This window comes from Microcaecilia unicolor, chromosome 1 (assembly GCF_901765095.1).
Source record: "Microcaecilia unicolor chromosome 1, aMicUni1.1, whole genome shotgun sequence".
NCBI lineage: Eukaryota > Metazoa > Chordata > Amphibia > Gymnophiona > Siphonopidae > Microcaecilia > Microcaecilia unicolor.
In genome coordinates this window covers 405,851,597-405,870,810 of record NC_044031.1, presented here as the reverse complement: position 1 = coordinate 405,870,810, position 19,214 = coordinate 405,851,597, and the positions used below count along the sequence as shown (strand labels likewise).

The window sequence follows — 19,214 nt, the reverse complement described above, 5'->3', positions numbered from 1 at the left end:
AGTATTTTTGGAAAGAGTAAACAAACGATTCACTTCTACCTGTTCTACTCCATTCATTATTTTATAGACCTCTAGGATAAGCAGCACAAAATCTGTTTTACTCTTGTGGAATCTTGCCAGGTACTTGTGACCTGGATTGGCCACTGTTGGCAACAGTAAACTAGGTTTGATAGACCTAGTATGGCAATGCTTATGTTCTTAAACTGTCCTACTCTAGATGGACTAAAGAAATTGAGCTTTTGGGAGCAAAAATAATATCATCGGACTGAAGGATAGACAGGCTAGTTTGGGAAGTTACTAAACTAGATGCTGCAGTGCCTGCTAGAGGCTATCTGTGGTACAAAGTTCAAGTTTTAAAACTAAGGGGAAAAGACTATGGAGATTAGTTGATAAAATTTGCTTTTTTTTTCTATTTTTATTCTGCCTATCACTAACCTACAATTCCTCCTTTAAACCCCAATCTTTTAAGTTCCCAAAGCACAAAGCAAAATAGTGTTCACTTACCAGAGAAATGTCCTTGTCAGACGTTTGAGGGAAACCTGAGAGTGGGCTGGGGGTGTTGGGCAGTGCTTTTTTTGTAGAAAAAAAGGTGCCGGTACTCATTGTGGGCGGGGTCACCACACATGGCACCGCCCCTATTATAGCCACACCCACATTAGTCACACCCCTTGTACCAGCCATGGCGCATATAAACAGACATCATTGAAAATATTATACTAGTAGGAGAAAAAATAATTTGATTTTTTTTCATTATAAATAATTTCTGTAAGCTGTTACAGCTCCAGTATACCCAGTGCAAAATAAGACAAATTCCAAACACTAAAATGAAAATAAAATGATTTTTTCTACCTTTGTTGTCTGGTGACTTTGTTTTTCTATCCATATTGGTCCCAGTCTCTGATTCTGCTGCTATCTGTTCTCTTAACTCCATTTCCAGGGCTTCCTTTCCATTTATTTCTTTACTTTCTTCCTTTCTTCTTCTTTTGTTGCCCTGCATCCATAAGTAAAAGCTAGGTCCTCCTCCATGGAATTGACTGGAGGAGGTATAACATGAATCCAGCTTTTGCCTATTTTCTCCATCCATGTGCAGTTTTTCTCCTCTTCCCTTTCCCTCATCTCCATCCATGTGCATCTTCTTTTTTCTTTCCTCCCCTCCATTCATGTCCAGCACTTCTCCTCTCTCCTCTCCTCCATCCAAGTCAGCATTTCTCCTCTCTCCTAGCCAACACCTCCATCCATCCATGTCCAGCAATTCTCCTCTATCTCTTGCTCTCTCTCCATCCATTTCTAGCATTTCTCCTCTCTCCCCTCTCATCCATGTCCAGCAATTCTCTCTTCCCTGTCCTCCCCTCCCTGTCCAGCGATTCTCCTCTCTCCCCTCCATGTCCAGCAATTCTCTCTTCCCTGTCCTCCCCTCCCCATCCAGCGATTCACCTCTCTCCCTCCATGTCCAGCAATTCTCTCTTCCCTGTCCTCCCCTCCCCATCCAGCGATTCACCTCTCTCCCCTCCATGTCCAGCAATTCTCTCTTCCCTGCCCTTCCCATGTCCAGCAATTCTCTCTCCCCTGCCCTTCCCTCCCATCCCATGTCCAGCAATTCTCTCTCCCCTGCCCATCCCATGTCCAGCAATTCTCTCTCCCCTGCCCTTCCCTCCCATCCCATGTCCAGCAATCCTCTCTCCCCTGCCCTTCCCTCCCATCCCATGTCCAGCAATTCTCTCTCCCCTGCCCTTCCCTCCCATCCCATATCCAGCAATTCTCTCTCCCCTGCCCTTCCCATGTCCAGCAATTCTCTCTCCCCTGCCCTTCCCTCCATCCCATGTCCAGCAATTCTCTCTCCCCTGCCCTTCCCTCCCATATCATGTCCAGCAATTCTCTCTCCCCTGCCCTTCCCATGTCCAGCAATTCTCTATCCCTTGCCCTTCCCCCCATCCCATCCCATGTCCAGCAATTCTCTCTCCCCTGCCCTTCTCTCCCATCCCATGTCCTGCAATTCTCTCTCCCCTGCCCTTCCCATGTCCAGCAATTCTCTCTCCCTTGCCCTTCCCTCCCATCCCATGTCCAGCAATTCTCTCTCTCTCTTGCCCTTCCCTCCCATCCCATGTCCAGCAATTCTCTCTCTCTTGCCCTTCCCTCCCATCCCATGTCCAGCAATTCTCTCTCCCTTGCCCTTCCATCCCATCCCATCCTATGTCCTGCAATTCTCTCTCCCCTGCCCTTCCCATGTCCAGCAATTCTCTCTCCCTTGCCCTTCCCTCCCATGTCCAGCAATTCTCTCTCCCCTGCCCTTCCCTCCCATGTCCAGCAATTCTCTCTCCCTTGCCCTTCCATCCCATCCCATCCTATGTCCTGCAATTCTCTCTCCCCTGCCCTTCCCATGTCCAGCAATTCTCTCTCCCTTGCCCTTCCCTCCCATGTCCAGCAATTCTCTCTCCCCTGCCCTTCCCTCCCATGTCCAGCAATTCTCTCTCCCTTGCCCTTCCCTCCCATCCCATGTCCAGCAATGCTCTCTCCCCTGCCCTTCCCATGTCCAGCAATTCTCTCTCCCCTGCCCTTCCCTCCCATTATTTCCAGCGATTCTCCGCCTCTCCCCTGCCCTCCCATCGACGTGCAGCGATTTTTCCGTCCCTCCCCTGCCCTCACCTCTCCCATATCCAGCGATTCTTCGTCCTCCTTCACTGCCTGCCAGCCAGCGTCGGACGCAGAAGCGAACGGTGCAGGCAGCGATTGGCTGGCAGCGTCGTAGCTTCCCTCTGCAAGTCCCGCCTACAACTTCCTGTTTACGCATAGGCGGGACTTGCAGAGGGAAGCTACGACGCTGCCAGCCAATCGCTGCCTGCACCGTTCGCTTCTGCGTCCAACGCTGGCTGGCAGGCAATGAAGGAGGACGCTGGGGGACGAAGAATCGCTGAAAATGGGAGAGGTGAGGGCAGGGGAGGGACGGAAAAATCACTGCACGTCGATGGGAGGGCAGGAGAGAGGTGGAGAATCGCTGGAAATAATGGGAGGGGAGGGGAGGAGGAGAAAAAGGTGCCGGTACGCCGTACCGTTGCGTACCGGCACAAAAAAAGCACTGGTGTTGGGTGTTGTAGTTGTGTTGACAAATTTTAAGTTGAATTACTGATATTTATTTTGATAGTAAATCATTTTGAATGAGGTTGTCTCAGGAAATCGATATGAACAATGTCCCTCCTAGATTTGGGGCATGTTTATAAAACCTTAGGCTGGAGGCACAGGGCACCTTTTTCTAGCTCCTCCTCTCCTCCTGTTTCTCTGTTTACTGATCTATTGGATACGAATGGTTATGCAATTTTTCCCTCCTTTTGTCAGTCTTCCCGTCATAGTGACATACTTGTTTGTTCTGGGTTTTTTTTTTCATTCTCTCATTTTTGTAAACCCCTCTGATGTAACTTGAAGAGCAGTAGATCTAATTCTGTTAATAAATAATAATATAAATAAAATATCACTTCGCTGCCACTGAGCCTGGGAAACAGAAGTACATTTTTAAGAGGAAACGTCTTCCTCAGTTGGTGCTTATACTTGCAGTTTAACCAGTAGGTGAAGTCATATTTCTTACGTGTTCCTTATCGCCTGCTGCTTCTTAGGATGAATTGTTTCGACAGAACCTGGCTAAGCTACGAGAGCAGATAGTGAAGGCCAACACGTTGGTGAGAGAGGCTAATTTCCTTTCAGAAGAAATGGCCAAGCAGACAGATTACCAGGTGACTCTTCAGATCCCTGCAGCCAATCTCAGCGCCAATAGGAAGGTAAGAGGTTTGGTGGAGCCCAGGGGACAAGAAGGGGCAGCTCTGAATGCCATATCAGAGGGCTTCAGCAGTGCGCAGAACTGCATGAAGCCCTCTGGATCTTAGTTGGGCCGAAAGCAGACATCAGTGTGTTGCGTTCACCCTTCTACGAACTTGTTGGGGCGATTGTTAACAGCAATCCGGAGGATGGCAGAAAACCTTGGAAAGTTCAGCTAATTCTGCTGCTTGTGCTTTAGAAAAGAAGCTGACTCTTAACCCCAAGGTGACATTAAAGCAAATTTGTTGGACTGGTGTCTGTCTGTGGTCATTTTGGTCCTTTATAAGATCATTTAACTTGGGTCTAGGCAAATCAGAAAATACGTTAAGTGATCTGTCACTGGCATATTCTGTACCTTAGCTACAGGAAGAGATAAAGTCCACCCATACAGATTCTGTTGGGAAACATTCTGGTTGACGGAGACTTCTTCTTTGCTATGCATTTTGCTATGGTCATACAGCTCAGATCTAGGTTTGACGTGCCTCCATGCCAAATGTGAGCACATCAAGAGAACTGAAAGTCCTCTCAGTCAAAGTAGTGTTCAGTCCAAATGAACAGAGTTCAGTAGCCACCTTGGAAATCCAACCTGAAATATTGATTGTGGAGCATTTTTATTAGACTATGAACTAAAATGATACAAGATGAGGATCGATGCATGTGACAGAGTTCAGTTAAACGGGTGCCCTGGTGATTTGGAGCCACAACACACTGGTCATGTTTATACCACAGAGTTGTAAGGTGAAATCATTTGAAAGCAGGGCCTGTTGGAAGTAGATATTACTTTGCAGTTAATTCTTTGTGTTTTGTTGGTCTCCTTAATATAATGTTCTGTTTCAGAGGGGCGTGATAGTGAGCGAGCCAGCCATTCAGGTCAGAAGGAAAGGAAAGGCACACAGATCTGGACCATCGACAAGTTGGAGACCAAACTGATTGACATGAGAGATGTCTACCAAGAGTGGAAGGAGAAGATACCAGAGGTACTTATCATGAAAGAAAATCAGATGATGATGTGCACACATTGTTTATACATTTGAAGTTTTACTGGTTCAGTTGCAAGCATTGTTGTATAACTGGTTGTACGTTAAAGTGATTATTGTATGGATCTTGGAAAACTGAATAAAAACAGTTCAAATAAAAATAAAAAAAAGAAAGAAAATCAGTATCAGATCATGTGGAGCTAAATATCTTAGAATACACAGGAAACAAGAGCTGGACATGGGTAAGAACCCAGGCCAGGTTTCAGATGGAAGAAGGGGCATCTCTAGGGTTTGAGTGCCTATAACAGGGAGGATGAATCGAGACGTATGCAAATGAGATTATTGTGTAAATGCACAAGCAGCGCATTTAATAAAAGAATAATTTAAAAACATTTTTTTAAACACTTGGATTTCTTCTGAACCAGGTTATGCTTTAGAAGCGTCAATCTGCAATCCCCGAGGACCACAAATCAGTCTGGTTATCCCTAATGAATATTCATGAAAGAAATTTGCATGCATGTTGCCTCAGTTTCTATGCTGATGAGTCTCGTGCATTTTCATTAGGATTATCCTGAAATACCAGACCAGTCTGCAGTCCATGGGAATTGGTTTGACACCCTTTTGCCAGATTTTAGTAGAAGATCAATAAAGGAGGGTAGAACGTTAGGAGCCAATTTTCCAGTTCCCCACTCACTTTCCTTTGAAAATTCAACCAGCGAGATCTCGGGCAGGCACAAAGTACATGCAAATTTCTGTACCTGTTCTTTGTGAAGTCCACAGAAAAAAGAAATGTGTACAATGTGAAACTGCAATTTCGGACCCCCTTACACCCTCACCCCCCTCCCTGAGTAAAATAACTCTGTTTACATTTACTGGGTGGGAAATTTGTAAACCTATATTTATCTACATCTAACCTCACTGAGTTTTAAACACAGATATTATTGAAGGTGCAAAATGAATTTGATTCATAGGCTGCCCTTTCCTCAGGTGATGAATGAAGTAAATTTCCTAACATTTGAAAATATTGTTATGCTTGCATCTCTCCATAATATATGAAATTAACCACATTTAGTCCAAGCTGTGTTCTGTTGTCCCTTCTTGATATTCATTTGTGCTCCTGTATTGTAAAAACCAGATTGGTTTTTGGTAGTTTAACCTTCCCAGCTTCTTTTCTAGTCTGTGGCAGAGTCCTCTTGTCTTCCCGAATTACCTGTTTGCTACATCAGCCATGCACTTGGGTCCTTGGTCGCAGAATTTTCTCAAAGTTTCAATGTACTCACGTTGCCTGATTCAGTTTAGGCTCATCAGTGATCTGTCATCAAATATAATATATTACTGTAGTTAGTTCACAGAAAATTAGGAGCATGTTTAAAGAATAGGGTAGATACTTGACGGTTTTGACAGTGTTATCCCTTTCCTTAGTGATACCAAGCTGTTTGTTTTCTTGAAGCATGCAATCCTATTAAAATGGTGTGCACAGCTATTTTAATTGGTGTGTCTTACAGTTCCTGGAATTTTCTGGTTATAGTTTTGTTTTCTTTGTCTGCTTATTCTTTTCCTGCTTGACACAGACAGCTCAGCTCTCAGTTGTGATATTTTCATCATACCACTGGTGAGGAAGATATACCATAAAAGAATAGAGCTGAGCTGATACAACCTCACTTTTTTCCCCCCGTTTTCAGGTTGTCTGGTCCCTCTGTCTATAATTCTGTAATTTTAGTATTGTTTATATTGAAACACAAAGAAGGCTGTAAACAATAAGGAATAAACATGGGATAAAAATAAACTACTTGTAAACAGTGTTAAACTCATGCACTTAAATACAGTGGAGACACCATGCATGTTTAAGATGTATTTTAATACCCTTAAAAATATTGATTTGTCCCCCTCTTTTTTTAAATAAATGACAGCACAAACGAATCTTTGGCCGAAAAGGTGACCCGTTCTATGAAGCTCAAGAGAACCACAACCTAATTGGTGTAGCAAATGTCTTCTTGGAGTGCCTTTTCTATGATGTCAAACTGCAGTATGCAGTGCCTATCATCAGCCAGCAGGGGGAGGTAAGCAACAGACTGTCCAGGGCTTGGATTCTGTATATTCCTGCTCCAGCGAGACCCAGTGCCTCAGTCAGGCCATTGGAAGAGAAGGAAAACAGTGCTATATTGTTTCAATAATTTGTTCCCCAACTTTATTTGTTTAAAAAAAAAAAGCAGCACTTACTAAGGGATTTATTAGCCGTCTGATTTTTGAAAGGTACAACCAGCTTTTGCCTTGACACAGCTTGTGTTACACTGAAGCTGGTTCTCCTGTTTCACTCAGAATAGTAAAGAGTTATGCCCTTCAAATTAGTTTATGCTGTAAGAGTGCTGACAAACATTACTGCGATACGTTGAGGAACAAAGGCGACAGCAAAAGCTAGAAGGATGCTTGGGTGCATAAGGAGTAGGAAAAAGGACCTTATTTAGAGTATTGTGTACAGTTCTAGAGACCACACCTTCAAAAAGATATAAACAGAATGGAGTCGGTCCAGAGGGCAGCTATTAAAATGGTCAGTGGTCTTAGTCATAAAGTGTATGGAGACAGACTTAAAGATCTCAATACGTGAAAATGAGGGAGAGGGGACATATGAAAGAGACATGTAAATACCTATGTGGCATAAATGCACAGGAGGTGAGACTCAATTGGAAGGAAGCTTTGAAATGAGGGAGCATAGGATAAAGGTGAAAGGGGATATAGACTCAGAAGTAACCTGAGGTAATACTACTTCATGGAAAGGGTAGTGAATTTTTGAAACGGCCTCCTGGTGAAAGTGGTGGAGACAAAAGCAGTATCTGAATTCAAGAGAACTTGAGACAAGTACATAGGATCTCTAAGGGAGTGATAGAGTAGATGGCATGGATGAGCAGACTGGATAGGCCATAAGGTCTTTATCTGCCTACATTTTTCTGTGTTTCTATTCCTTTCTGAGCTGAGCATCCAAAATCGAGGCCAGCTCACTGGCTTTCTATATATTGAGATGTCTACATATGCAGCCTGTGCTGGCTTGTTTAAGGAATAAGCTAAAATAGACAGACCAAGGTGGCCTAGAAAATGTGAGTTTTTGCTCCAGGGTGGGTTAACTGTGACATATTATCGTTTACATATTGTTGTTTTAAATGTTGTTTACTATTTACTTTTAAACTGTATAATTGTATTTCATGCACTGTAGCCTTTTCTACAGATATGTGTAAGCCACATTGAACCTGCAATTGGTGGGAAAATGTGGAATATAAATGTATTAAATAAAAAATAAATAAATACAGAACCAAATACCAAAGCAACCTAATCCAGATATGCATCCGATCAAAGTCACAGTTGCCTAATCCAGATGTGCATCTGATCAGGGCCACATCTCTGTAGATGAGGAAAAAAACTTTGCAAGGATTTCTCTGTTACAGAAGAGGTTAGAGAGACAGGTTCAATGCAGTCAGTCTCTCAGCCTCATTTTTGCCAGCTTAGAGTCTAAACTAGGAGCTGCAGATGTGTTGTCGTTGTTTTGACTGAGATTGAGTACAATATTTGGTGCAAGAGGGAGAGAATTTAATACCCTGCCACTTGAGTGCCTCTGGGGGCATAATTACACGGTGTCCAGGACTCCTTACATAGGGGCCCTTGTACTAAAGCTTAGTACACTCTGAATGCTAAAAAGATCATTTTATACCTATGGGCTTCTTAGCATTTAGAATGTGCTAAGCTTTAGTAGAAGGGCCTCATAGTTTCAAACTATTTTGCAGTAGTTTCTATTTAAACATTTGTTGCCGGATTCTATATATCATGCCTAGTGTTCCTCGCCTAAATCTAAGCGTCTTCCATAACAATGCATGTAACTTAATTGGCTTAAGGCAACCAGCATTGTTAACAGCACTTAACAAGCAATAATGAGCACTAATTAGCAATACTTAGAATTTACACACATAACTCGCTAAGCATATTCTTTAATGAACTGCGCCTAAATTCTAAAGCGCACAGTTCGAAAGGGGTGGGGAAATGGGAGTTTCGTGGGCATTCCTAAATTTAGGCATGTTGTTATAGAATGGCCCAGTCCGCGTAAGTCTACGAGCGGGGATTTACACCTCATTTTCTTTGATGTAAATGGATGCGCATAGTTTTAGGCGCTGGGATATCAACTAAGTGTATGCTATATACCATGCCTAAACCTTGTAGAATACGCTTAGGCAAAAATGATTTCCATGCAGATTTTCTCAGCACCATATAGAGAACTCCCCCTTAGTATGTCCTTTGAAAATACATTACTATAATGGGTTTTTTTCCTTAGTTAATTCATAATTTCTGTTCAAAGTGTCATTGACATATTCACAAAGTCTTCAACGCCACTGAGCTGTTGGCTTGATTAATTCTGGGGTTTCATAAATTAAGAGCTCAATCGTTTTGTGAGCTTGATGTGCTGGAGCTCCATCCTGTTGAAAAATAAAGTACTCAGAAATATCTCAAAATTCAGGCAGAAGTTTCTGCTGCAGTAGGATGTTTTTGAGTTATTTGGAAACATGTTGGGGGTCCTGTTTTTTCCAGATACCATGTAGTAGATTATGCCTTTGGTAGAGATGGAGAAGCAAACCCCTGTCTGTTTCTCTTTTTAGCAAAGCAGAAGTAAGCCTGTAATTCAGAAACTTCCTGCTGGCTCTGGTCAACTTATCTTTAGCTAAGCTCTCCAAAGCCATGGAGAACATCTGTACAGATGGCTATCTGCTTTCGAGCTCATCACTGGCCCCTCATCTAGCTTCTTCTCAGGCTCTTGTCATTTTAATGTGGAATATTTTTTCCCCTCATCTCTTCAGAGCTAGTTTTGATAAATGTGAAAGAATATTTAGTGCCGCTCTTTGTCAAAAGACCAATACTGCCTACGTCTAACTGCCTGTTTCTTTGTTTTTCCCTCTTTTGTGCACTCTAGGTTGCTGGGCGGCTGCATGTGGAGGTCATGCGGGTCACTGGTGCTCTGCCCGAACGTTTGACGGGAGAAGATGACTCTTCAGAAAACTCCAGTGAGAGTGGGAGCCTTGAGGTCGCGGATGTCAACGGGGAAATTATTCACAGGACAAAGAGGCTGACTTGTAGGGTGTGTTCAGCAATGTTATAATTCTCAGGTCTTTCCTTTGAATAGGATAGGTGTAAGGTTGTGGTCCAGCAAACGGAGTTGTGCCAGCCCTGATAATACTAATTCAGATAATGAACACAGACTTCTGTAATGCTGCTCCTCAGAGCTGGCTCAGGGCTTCACTGTCTGGAGATCACGGCTTTGTGATTGTGTTGTGTCAGAAGGGTAGAACAGGACCTGACATAACCAGCTATCTGTTAATTTTCAGCTGGCCATGACTTGCTGAAAATTTGTGTTTAGCGGCTAGCTGATTATATCGCCTATATAACCAACTGTTTCTCCAATTTTCAGCGCAGGTTTGGGAGCTGTATTTGGCCATGTGAATACCAGTTTCCAACAATTCCACCAGACTAAAAAATATAACCCAGCTAAAGAACTTTTTTGTTATTTTTAAATTGCAGTGCTCAGTAGTGCTGTAGTGTCCTTAGACCAAATGTCTCTGGATTGGAACTGCAGCAGTCTCACATCATAGCGCACGCCCCTCCCTGCCATCCGATTCTCATAGCATTAAACATGAATACCAGGTCTATCTTTGACCAGTTCAAACTTAACTAGCCAGCGCTAGGCCACAAAGCTTGTCGTTGACCCCTGATGTTAACCTTGTCCTTTGGAGCAGAGCCACTGAAGTGACAGTCCTCGACCAGTGTCTCAGACTGCAGATCTCTGAATCTAGCACAAGTGTTCTCATAACCTGGCCACTAGGTGTCAGTGTTGCCCTTTCTTGGTGACTGCCTTCATCCTTGGGGGTTGTGAGCAGCACCTTCACAGTATCCCCAACCTCAGCTTACTTGAAAATTGAACTTGAGACTCACACCCAGATCTCACAGACAGTGGTACAGAGAACTACCACTGAGCCATTAGACTTCTGTATTCTTAAATCCTCTTTGGAGTTGCGCATAATTTTATAAAAGGTTGTTATTTCAGACCACGGCCACAGTTTCATGTTCAAGGGGTATGGATTAGAAGTTTACTCTTCTGTTTTACTTGTGTGTATCTTTGTAGTAAGAATTTCCTGCCCTTGCTTGCTATACCTGTAACTTCATGTCTATGACATTAATTTCCTTCCAACTTAGTGCTGATATATGTTTCCCAGTCAGGGCGTTTTCCTCTTTTCAGCTTTTGAGTAACATCGTAATTTGTCACAATAAATGAAGCCTTTAATGATTAAAAACCTCCTGTGGTGGAAGGTCCATTATATGTCTTAAAATTTTCTTTTACAGGTGAAAATTAAAGAAGCCACTGGGCTTCCCCTGAACCCTCTCCAACTTTGTCTTCTGCCAGTATACATTCTGGGACCAGTGTGAGCCCACAGTAGCACCTCCCATGGTCAATCCAGACCTCCTGCCCTTCGCAGCAAGGAAGCTGAATTCACAGTGAAATTTGCTCAGTCTAAGGTAATTGTTTCTTCACTGAAAATATAGTGCGTCTTTGTATATATAGTTAGATATAGCTAGATACCAATATGGACCCATTTGTAGTTGCAAGGTAGTCTCTAATTCTGTTTTGATATCAGCAAGATGATAATTCAGTTACATGGACACAGGATTTTCAGGAGTAAAGCTACAGGTGAATTTCTCTTAACCTTGTCTATTCTACCTAAGGGAATGATCACTCAGCAGGTAATCTTTTGACATTGCATATTTAAATTGTCAGAGTGAACTTGTTTCATTTAATAGTGAAAATTCTGTCCCTAATCAGTGCTGCTGAAGATTGGAGAGGACCTGAGACAGCCGGCAGAGCCATCCTGCCAAGCTTTGAAGGAGATAAGGGTGACCAAGGTGCCACCTTCGGCCATGCCTGGCCTACTTTTAAAACAGTCTGGTGTGACTGGAAAACTTTTTCTTCGTATTCCATATGTATCAGACATTGATCAGTTTAGTGGAGCTTGTGGTCAGGTGTGTCTTATGCTACTACTACTACTTTTCATTTTTATAGCACTACTAGACATGCAACACTGTACATTAAACACATTTGAGACAGTCCCTGTTCGACAGAGCTTACAAGGAATTACTTATGGTGGAAATGGTTATAGCAGACATGGGTACTGAGCAGGTGACTAGGAGTTCGGAGTCAAAAAGTAATATAGTTCAATAAATATGTTATATGAAAGAACGTATACATAGTAACATAGTAGATGACGGCAGAAAAAGACCTGCACGGTCCATCTAGTCTGCCCAACAAGATAAACTCATATGTGCTACTTCTTGTGTATACCTTACCTTGATTTGTGTGTGCCATTTTCAGGCCACAGATCGTAGAAGTCTTGCTCAGAACTAGCCCCACCACTCAAACACCAGCCCCGCCTCCCAATCTCGGCTAAGCTTCTGAGGATCCATTCCTTCTGCACAGGATTCCTTTATGTTTATCCCACGCATGCTTGAATTCCGCTACCGTTTTCATCTCCACCACCTCCCGCGGGAGGGCATTCCAAGTATCTACCACTCTCTCCGTGAAAAAATACTTCTGACATTTTTCTTGAGTCTGCCCCCTTCACTCTCATATCATGTCCTCTCGTTCTACTGCCCTCCCATCTCCGGAAAAGGTCATTTGCAGATTAATGTTATATGAAAGAAGGGTTAGATTTTCCAGTTATATGGAGTAGCCAGGGAAATGTAGGTTTCCTGTGGTACTGAAAGAATGGGCGAACGTGTTTATACTCATTTCCTGATGATATGAAAGTGTATTATCTTGCTGGGCTTGAATGGGTCATGTAATTCCTTAGCACAGTCCCTAACACTCAGGGTTAGACCTGTGAACTTTTAGAAAGTTCTGCCAAGCCTCCTGCGCACTGGTTTTCCAAGCCTCCCCTCCGTTACTGTCTTGGGACACTGACCCCACAAAACTTGGGGGCGACATGGATTAATTTTATAACAGGATGCCTAGGTCAAGAGAGCAGGAGGGCACCTGCTTTGGTCCTATTTGATAAAAGCATATAGGCACATATATGACTATAAAATACTAGTGGGTAGGAGGTATGCATGGGGACATCAACAAGGATCTGGGGTTCCTAGCCCATTATAAACCATGAAGCTGTATTTCTCTGTTGATCACCCCACCCCTCACCTATCCACACCCATCCTGTTAGAATATCAATGATATGCTTTGATGTCCCCATGCATACCTCCTACCCACCTCCATCCTCCCACCCTGTCAGACTGTCATAGTAATGCTTGAATGTTTTCACTTATATACACTGTCAGCTAGCACATTTGCTTATTTCCGATCTGACGAAGAAGGGCAACCTTCGAAAGCTAATCAAGAAATGTATTAAGCTATGTCCAATAAAAAAGGTATCATCTTATTTTCCTTTCCATGTTTTATTTTGTTTGATTTCTATTGATAATATAAATCGTTGAAATGTTCCCCAACTCCCCCGCACATATGGGCAGAGAGATATCTGGTAAGGAAAACCTGTACCACAGTATTAAAAGTTTAATAAAAGTCTAAGCTGTGAAAGTGGTTCCAAGCCAGGAGGCACAGGGTCTGTGAGAACATAAAACTCCAAAACGTAGTAAGGGGTCCTGTTGGACTGTGCAATGCCACAGACACTCCAAAACTCTTAAAATTGTAGCCCAAAAGGATGCCACCACTCTACAGGCCCAAAACATATGCACCGCACCTTGTACGTTGATCAGAAAAGGCAATACTAGCGGTGAATTCTCTATGTGGAGATACATGTATTCTGAGGGCAAACTGGTATAAAAGTTCTTTTTGCAACATACTATATGATTTTTAGGGGAATGTAGAAGAAAATCATGAAATTGAACTTCCATAAGGGTACAAGAAAGATTTGCCGACCAGGCTTTCTCCATCTTCACATATATCAGATCTAGTGTGGAATCTTTCAAATAACAATGATGAAAACGTAGTGGAACTGGTAATTGGAATCCCTAAGTAAATGCTTCCGATCATGTCTCTTGTAATCTTCTGTGAGGTCTTGCCATGGCAGGGAAGAAACATAATGACTCAGTTGCACGTAAGCAAAGTGATGATGTGAAGTGCATAAGCACGCTGCAAATCTGCAAAAGGCCTCAGTTTTCCATCTTCCATGACCACATGTGCTAAGTAAATGAGCCCTTTCCGGGCCCAAGTGGTAAACACTGCCCCCCCCCCCCCCCCCCCCCCCCCCCCCCCCCCACTGTCCAGGGAGGAAAATTAGGGTTATGACAGATAGACATATAAGGTGTATATCTAGTAAGCACTCCCCAGGGCAACTGGGCTGAAGTATGTAAAACCTGGCTAAAGTGGACCCCTGGAAGCAAACTAGTTTCAAGGGCTTTGGTAGAAAAGGTATCCATAACTCTATATCAGTCATTGATGTGCCTCATCCCACAGGACATTTTAATATGCTGAATAATCAACAAACCCATGCTGCCATGGGTTTTTGGAGTCTGAATTGTGTCGAGTGGCAAACGAGGTTGTTTCCCAACCATAAATAATTTTGCATCAATCTCCGAAACATCCGTTCGCTGCGTGCGTCTGGTAGCACTATATAAATGCTATTAGTAGTAGTAGTTCTTCACGACAACGGAGAAATAATGGCAACATCTGGAATAAATAAAACCACTTTGGAGCTTGTATCATGTCGAACAAATGTTTTCTACCCCAGAGTGAAAGGAGATAAGTCTTCCAGAGGCCCAGCTTCAGTCTAGTATCATCTAACTTGGTTGAATGTTCAGAGAATATAAAGTACTTAAATCTCTAGGCAGTTTAATTCCCAAATAGGTCAGTGTCTCACCTTCCCATACAAATGGAAAATTTCCTTTCCATTGGGTACACCCCTCTGGTAACATTGGCAAGGTCCTGGACTTCGTCAAATTTAATATAAAACCAGATAGACTTCCATATTGAGCAATCAGATGTAATAGGTGAGGTATCGCCTTCTCCGGAGATGTCAGGAAAAGCACCACATTATCCGTATAGGCCAATGTAACCGAACACCTGGGATGGCAGGTGCAGAGCTCAGCACTCTAAGAAAGGATTCCAACGAGAGTAGAAATAATAAAGTTGAAAGAGGACACCCTTGACTGGTGCCTCTACCAATTTCAAAGGAAGAAGTTCATCCTCCATTGACCAAAATCTTTGCTTGTGGTGAATGGTATAATGCTTGTACTGCATGGAGAAACCACACCTTAATTCCTACCCAGTCGAAGACCTGGAACGTGTGCTGCCAATGCACCTGGTCAGATGCTTTAGTTGCATCCTAACTAAGTACCATGGCAGGAATCTTCATTGCCTGACATTGCTAATAAAATTTTCTGGATGTTCTATACAGATTGGTCAGCTTTTACAAAACCAACTTGCTCGGGCCAAATTATAGTAGTAAGATGGTCTGCCTGTCGATTCGCCATCACTTCGCTAAGAATCTTGACATCCACATTGAGGAACGATATAGGACATTAAGAATCTGCTTCTGTTCGAGCTTTGTCTGATTTGTTGAGAAGTGTGATCAGTGCAAAATTTATCTTAACTTGGAAATTTTCTCTCATCTATCACAGATTGATAATAATCTAAAAGTGGTCCCAGCACCTGGCCCTGTAAAAATTTTGTAGAATTCACCAGAAAATCCATCATCACCAGGTGAAGAACAGGGACACAAATCATTTATTGCTTTTTGCATCTCTAGGGCTGTGAGTGGAGAATTAAGTGCCTGGCAGACCTCTGCAGAAAATTTAGGCATTGCATCTTAAAATCTAATATGGTGTCGGAATTTACAGCAGGTCATTGGGCATACAACTCCTGGAAATGTTCCAAAACTCAAGTGGTTATCAAATCAAAGTGATTATTTGTCCATTCTTTCATTAATTTAGCTAATAAGCACCCCATTCGGTTTCCAAATGCTATTTCCTGGATCATTTGAGTCAAGAGAATAATTTTTTAAAGTGGAAAAATAACAGCCCTTAAGCAATTTGAGACCATAGCAACAAGAAGAGACATGATACTTAAGCTAACAATCACCTCCACTAGATCAGATTTTAAGAGCTTTGATCATCATGGGGGAACAAGCATCCAACGAGCAGCAACTTAATTTAAACTGTTCATTATTTCAATAATTTGTTTAAAAATTTTTGTGGCAAAATCATTCCAAGTTATATTGGAGGTCAATTACCTCAAATTTTAGAATGGGAATATTATCAAATGAAGAAGAATTTTTTTTTTACTTTCTTAAAAAAAAGCAAAATCTGGACAAGTAACAGTTGAGTGAGACTTAAACTGTAAGTTTACACAAAATTGTTTAGTTCTTTAGGAGCAATATTTTATTTTTCTTACATTTGTACCCCGCGCTTTCCCATTCATAGCAGGTTCAATGCGGCTTACATATTATATACAGGTACTTATTTGTACCTGGGGCAATGGAGGGTTGGGTGACTTGCCCAGAGTCACAAGGAGCTGCCTGTGCCTGCAGTGGGAATCGAACCCAGTTCCCCAGGACCAAAGTCCACCACTAACCACTAGGCCAAGGCAGCTCCTAGCATAGCTATCCGTTCTTCCACAACCACTTGTTAACTAAGCTATAGTTGTTTATTTTATGAATCTTTGGTCTCAGATGAGACAATTTATTTTTGTTTTTTATCTATTTTGTTTTTTATTGTAGCTTCTTTTTAGTTTTTTATCAGCACTGAATAGGTAACTTGCAGGCTATAAGAACTGGGATGTAATGTAATGTAAATTGTGACCCTGCCCACGCATCACCCTAACTCCTCCCAAAAGCATGCCTACTTCAAAAATATACACCAGCATGTACCACAAATTTTTATGCGTGATCTGATTTTATATGAGGCCATGTACACACCTAAATCAGCATTTTAGGCTTGAAAACGGCTTATAAAATTACACTTGCATTTCCCAGACACAGAGGTGCAGGGATAACTGGAAAGCAGACTGTGGAGTACCTCAAGGATCACCACTATCACCGATCCTCTTCAACCTAATGATGACCCCATTAGCCAAGTCCTTATCCAACCTTGGCCTCAACCCTTTCATCTACACAGACAATGTCACAATATACATTCCTTAAAAACATGATCTGACCGAAATCTCCAACGAAATCAAGCTCAGCTTGAGCATCATGGACAAATGCATTTCAACTAAAACTCAACACAGAAAAAACACACTGTCTCATCCTCTCATCCCAATACAATACAAACCCACAAGTGTAAACACCCCAGATTACACCCTTCCTATCTCAGACAGCCTGAAAATTCTCAGCGTTACAATCGACCATAACCTCACTCTAGAGAATCAAGCGAAATCTATAACTAAAAAAATGCTCCCTTCAATGTGGAAACTCAAACGAGTGAAACCATTCTTTCCGAGGGATACATTTCGCAATCTGATACAATCAATGGTACTAAGCCATGTAGACTACTGCAACGGAATCTATGCGGGATGTAAAGAACAAATCATAAAGAAACTTCAGACCGCTCAAAACACGGCAGCCAGGCTTATATTTGGAAAAACGCGATTCAAAAGCGCCAAACCCCTCCAAGAAAAACTGCATTGGCTCCCAATCAAAGAACATATTGCTTTCAAAATCTGCACCCTGGTTCATAATATTATCTACGGCGAAGCCCCGGGATACATGACAGAACTCATAGACCTACCAACCAGAAACACAACAAAATCGGCACGAACATACCTAAATCTCAACTACCCAAACTGCAAAGGACTCAAATACAAATCAACTTTTGCATCCAGCTTTTCCTACATAAGCACACAACTATGGAACGCATTACCAAAAGCTGTGAAAACAACGTATGACCACCTAAACTTCCGGAAATCACTAAAAAACAACCTGTTCAAAAAGGCAAACCCTACCAACTCAACCTAAAGGCCTGAACCCTGCAACACAAGCGAAACCAAAGAGCATAATGGACATAACACAACTCCTCCTCTCTACGATTCCCTATTGTGCCTTTTACACATGAACCTTATTCTACCACTACATCACTTTGTAATTGTTCATACAGGAATTGGCGATCGCCTTTACAGTACTATGTAAGACACATTGAGCCTGCAAATAGGTGGGAAAATGTGGGATACAAATGTAACAAATAAATAAATAAATAAAATAAATCATTAATAGATAGGGCTAAGAAACTAAACAATTTATTAGGGGGAAAAATATAACGGAGTAATTTTATAATAGGTTGAGAGGACCTCATTTTAGTGTATTTTATGAAGGCACATGGCTACCTATGTGTCTTTATGAAATAGTGAGAGTAAACTGGCATAAATTGTGTCTAGATTGAGCCATGGACATTTACAGGAGTTGGTGTAACTGAATATGCACACAATCTGTACAACTACGCATATTTTCTGAAGAATGCAAATAGAGTTCAATCTAATGCAGCATGTTGTGAATGTTCTCTACCCTTCCATCTCAAAATATAGCTTGATGCTGAAATATCTCAAGTGCCCTGTCATCATATATGTTATCTATGATAGATGTTAAGACTGCCCAGAGCTGAATTTTAACTGTGGGTTTGAAGGGACTGAATTGCTGCCTCTCCCAGAGGAAAACACTGATTTAATTTTGCCTGTGCCTAGGACTATGTGGTGAATGTCACAGAGGAGTTTTTGGAGTTCATTTCGGAGGGAGCACTTGCTATTGAAGTGTGGGGTCACCGGTGTGCTGGAAACGGAAGATCCTTATGGGAGATTGATTCTCTGCAGGCTAAGACGAGAACGTTGCGAGACAGGTATATCCTGAAAATTTGTAGCTTTGTTTACAGAAGGCTGGACTCTTGTGTAATGTATAGAGTGGGGGGGGGGGGGGGGTTGGACAAATTATTCCTGAAATTGCTTCTGGCCATACGCTACGAATATTTGCTGAATTATTCCTCAGAACCCGTAATTGGAGGAAGACAGTTGGGCTCTAGCATTGATGCCCGATAGGCAGAGACAGAGCAACTCTGGAGATGCCAGGATCCTGCTATCTCTGCTTGTCCTCTGTGTGAAAGGAAGGTTGGGAAATTACTGAAGTCTGCCAGGGATACTGCAGTATGACAAAACGTGAGAAGAAGGCATGATTAGAGAAGATACAAAATATTTGAGTTACAAATCGATTTGTAGAACATAAAAACTGTAACTGATAGACTGGTACCTATTCTGTGAATTTAAGCAGCAGAAAGGATTTTCAGCACAGAAGCTCAATTTAGTGTGCCTGATGTCAAATTATGTAAATCTTTGTACGAGAGGATGTTGTAAAAAGCTAGGGGTCCTGTTACTAAGCTGAGAGCGCTACCTGTGTTGGATGGGACATGTCAGGGAGTGGAGAG

General features: G+C 42.3%; 1 protein-coding gene across 1 annotated transcript in view; it reads left to right on the top strand.

Annotated features, from left to right (window-relative positions):
- Positions 1 to 19,214, top strand: part of KIF13A (kinesin family member 13A) — an 818,528-nt gene that overhangs the window by 674,996 nt on the left and 124,318 nt on the right. The window contains 9 exon segments of the mRNA XM_030211397.1: positions 3,605 to 3,767; positions 4,642 to 4,684; positions 4,687 to 4,781; positions 6,692 to 6,841; positions 9,730 to 9,894; positions 11,154 to 11,189; positions 11,191 to 11,269; positions 11,272 to 11,327; positions 18,484 to 18,635. Coding sequence (XP_030067257.1) covers positions 3,605 to 3,767; positions 4,642 to 4,684; positions 4,687 to 4,781; positions 6,692 to 6,841; positions 9,730 to 9,894; positions 11,154 to 11,189; positions 11,191 to 11,269; positions 11,272 to 11,327; positions 18,484 to 18,635 — 939 coding nt within the window.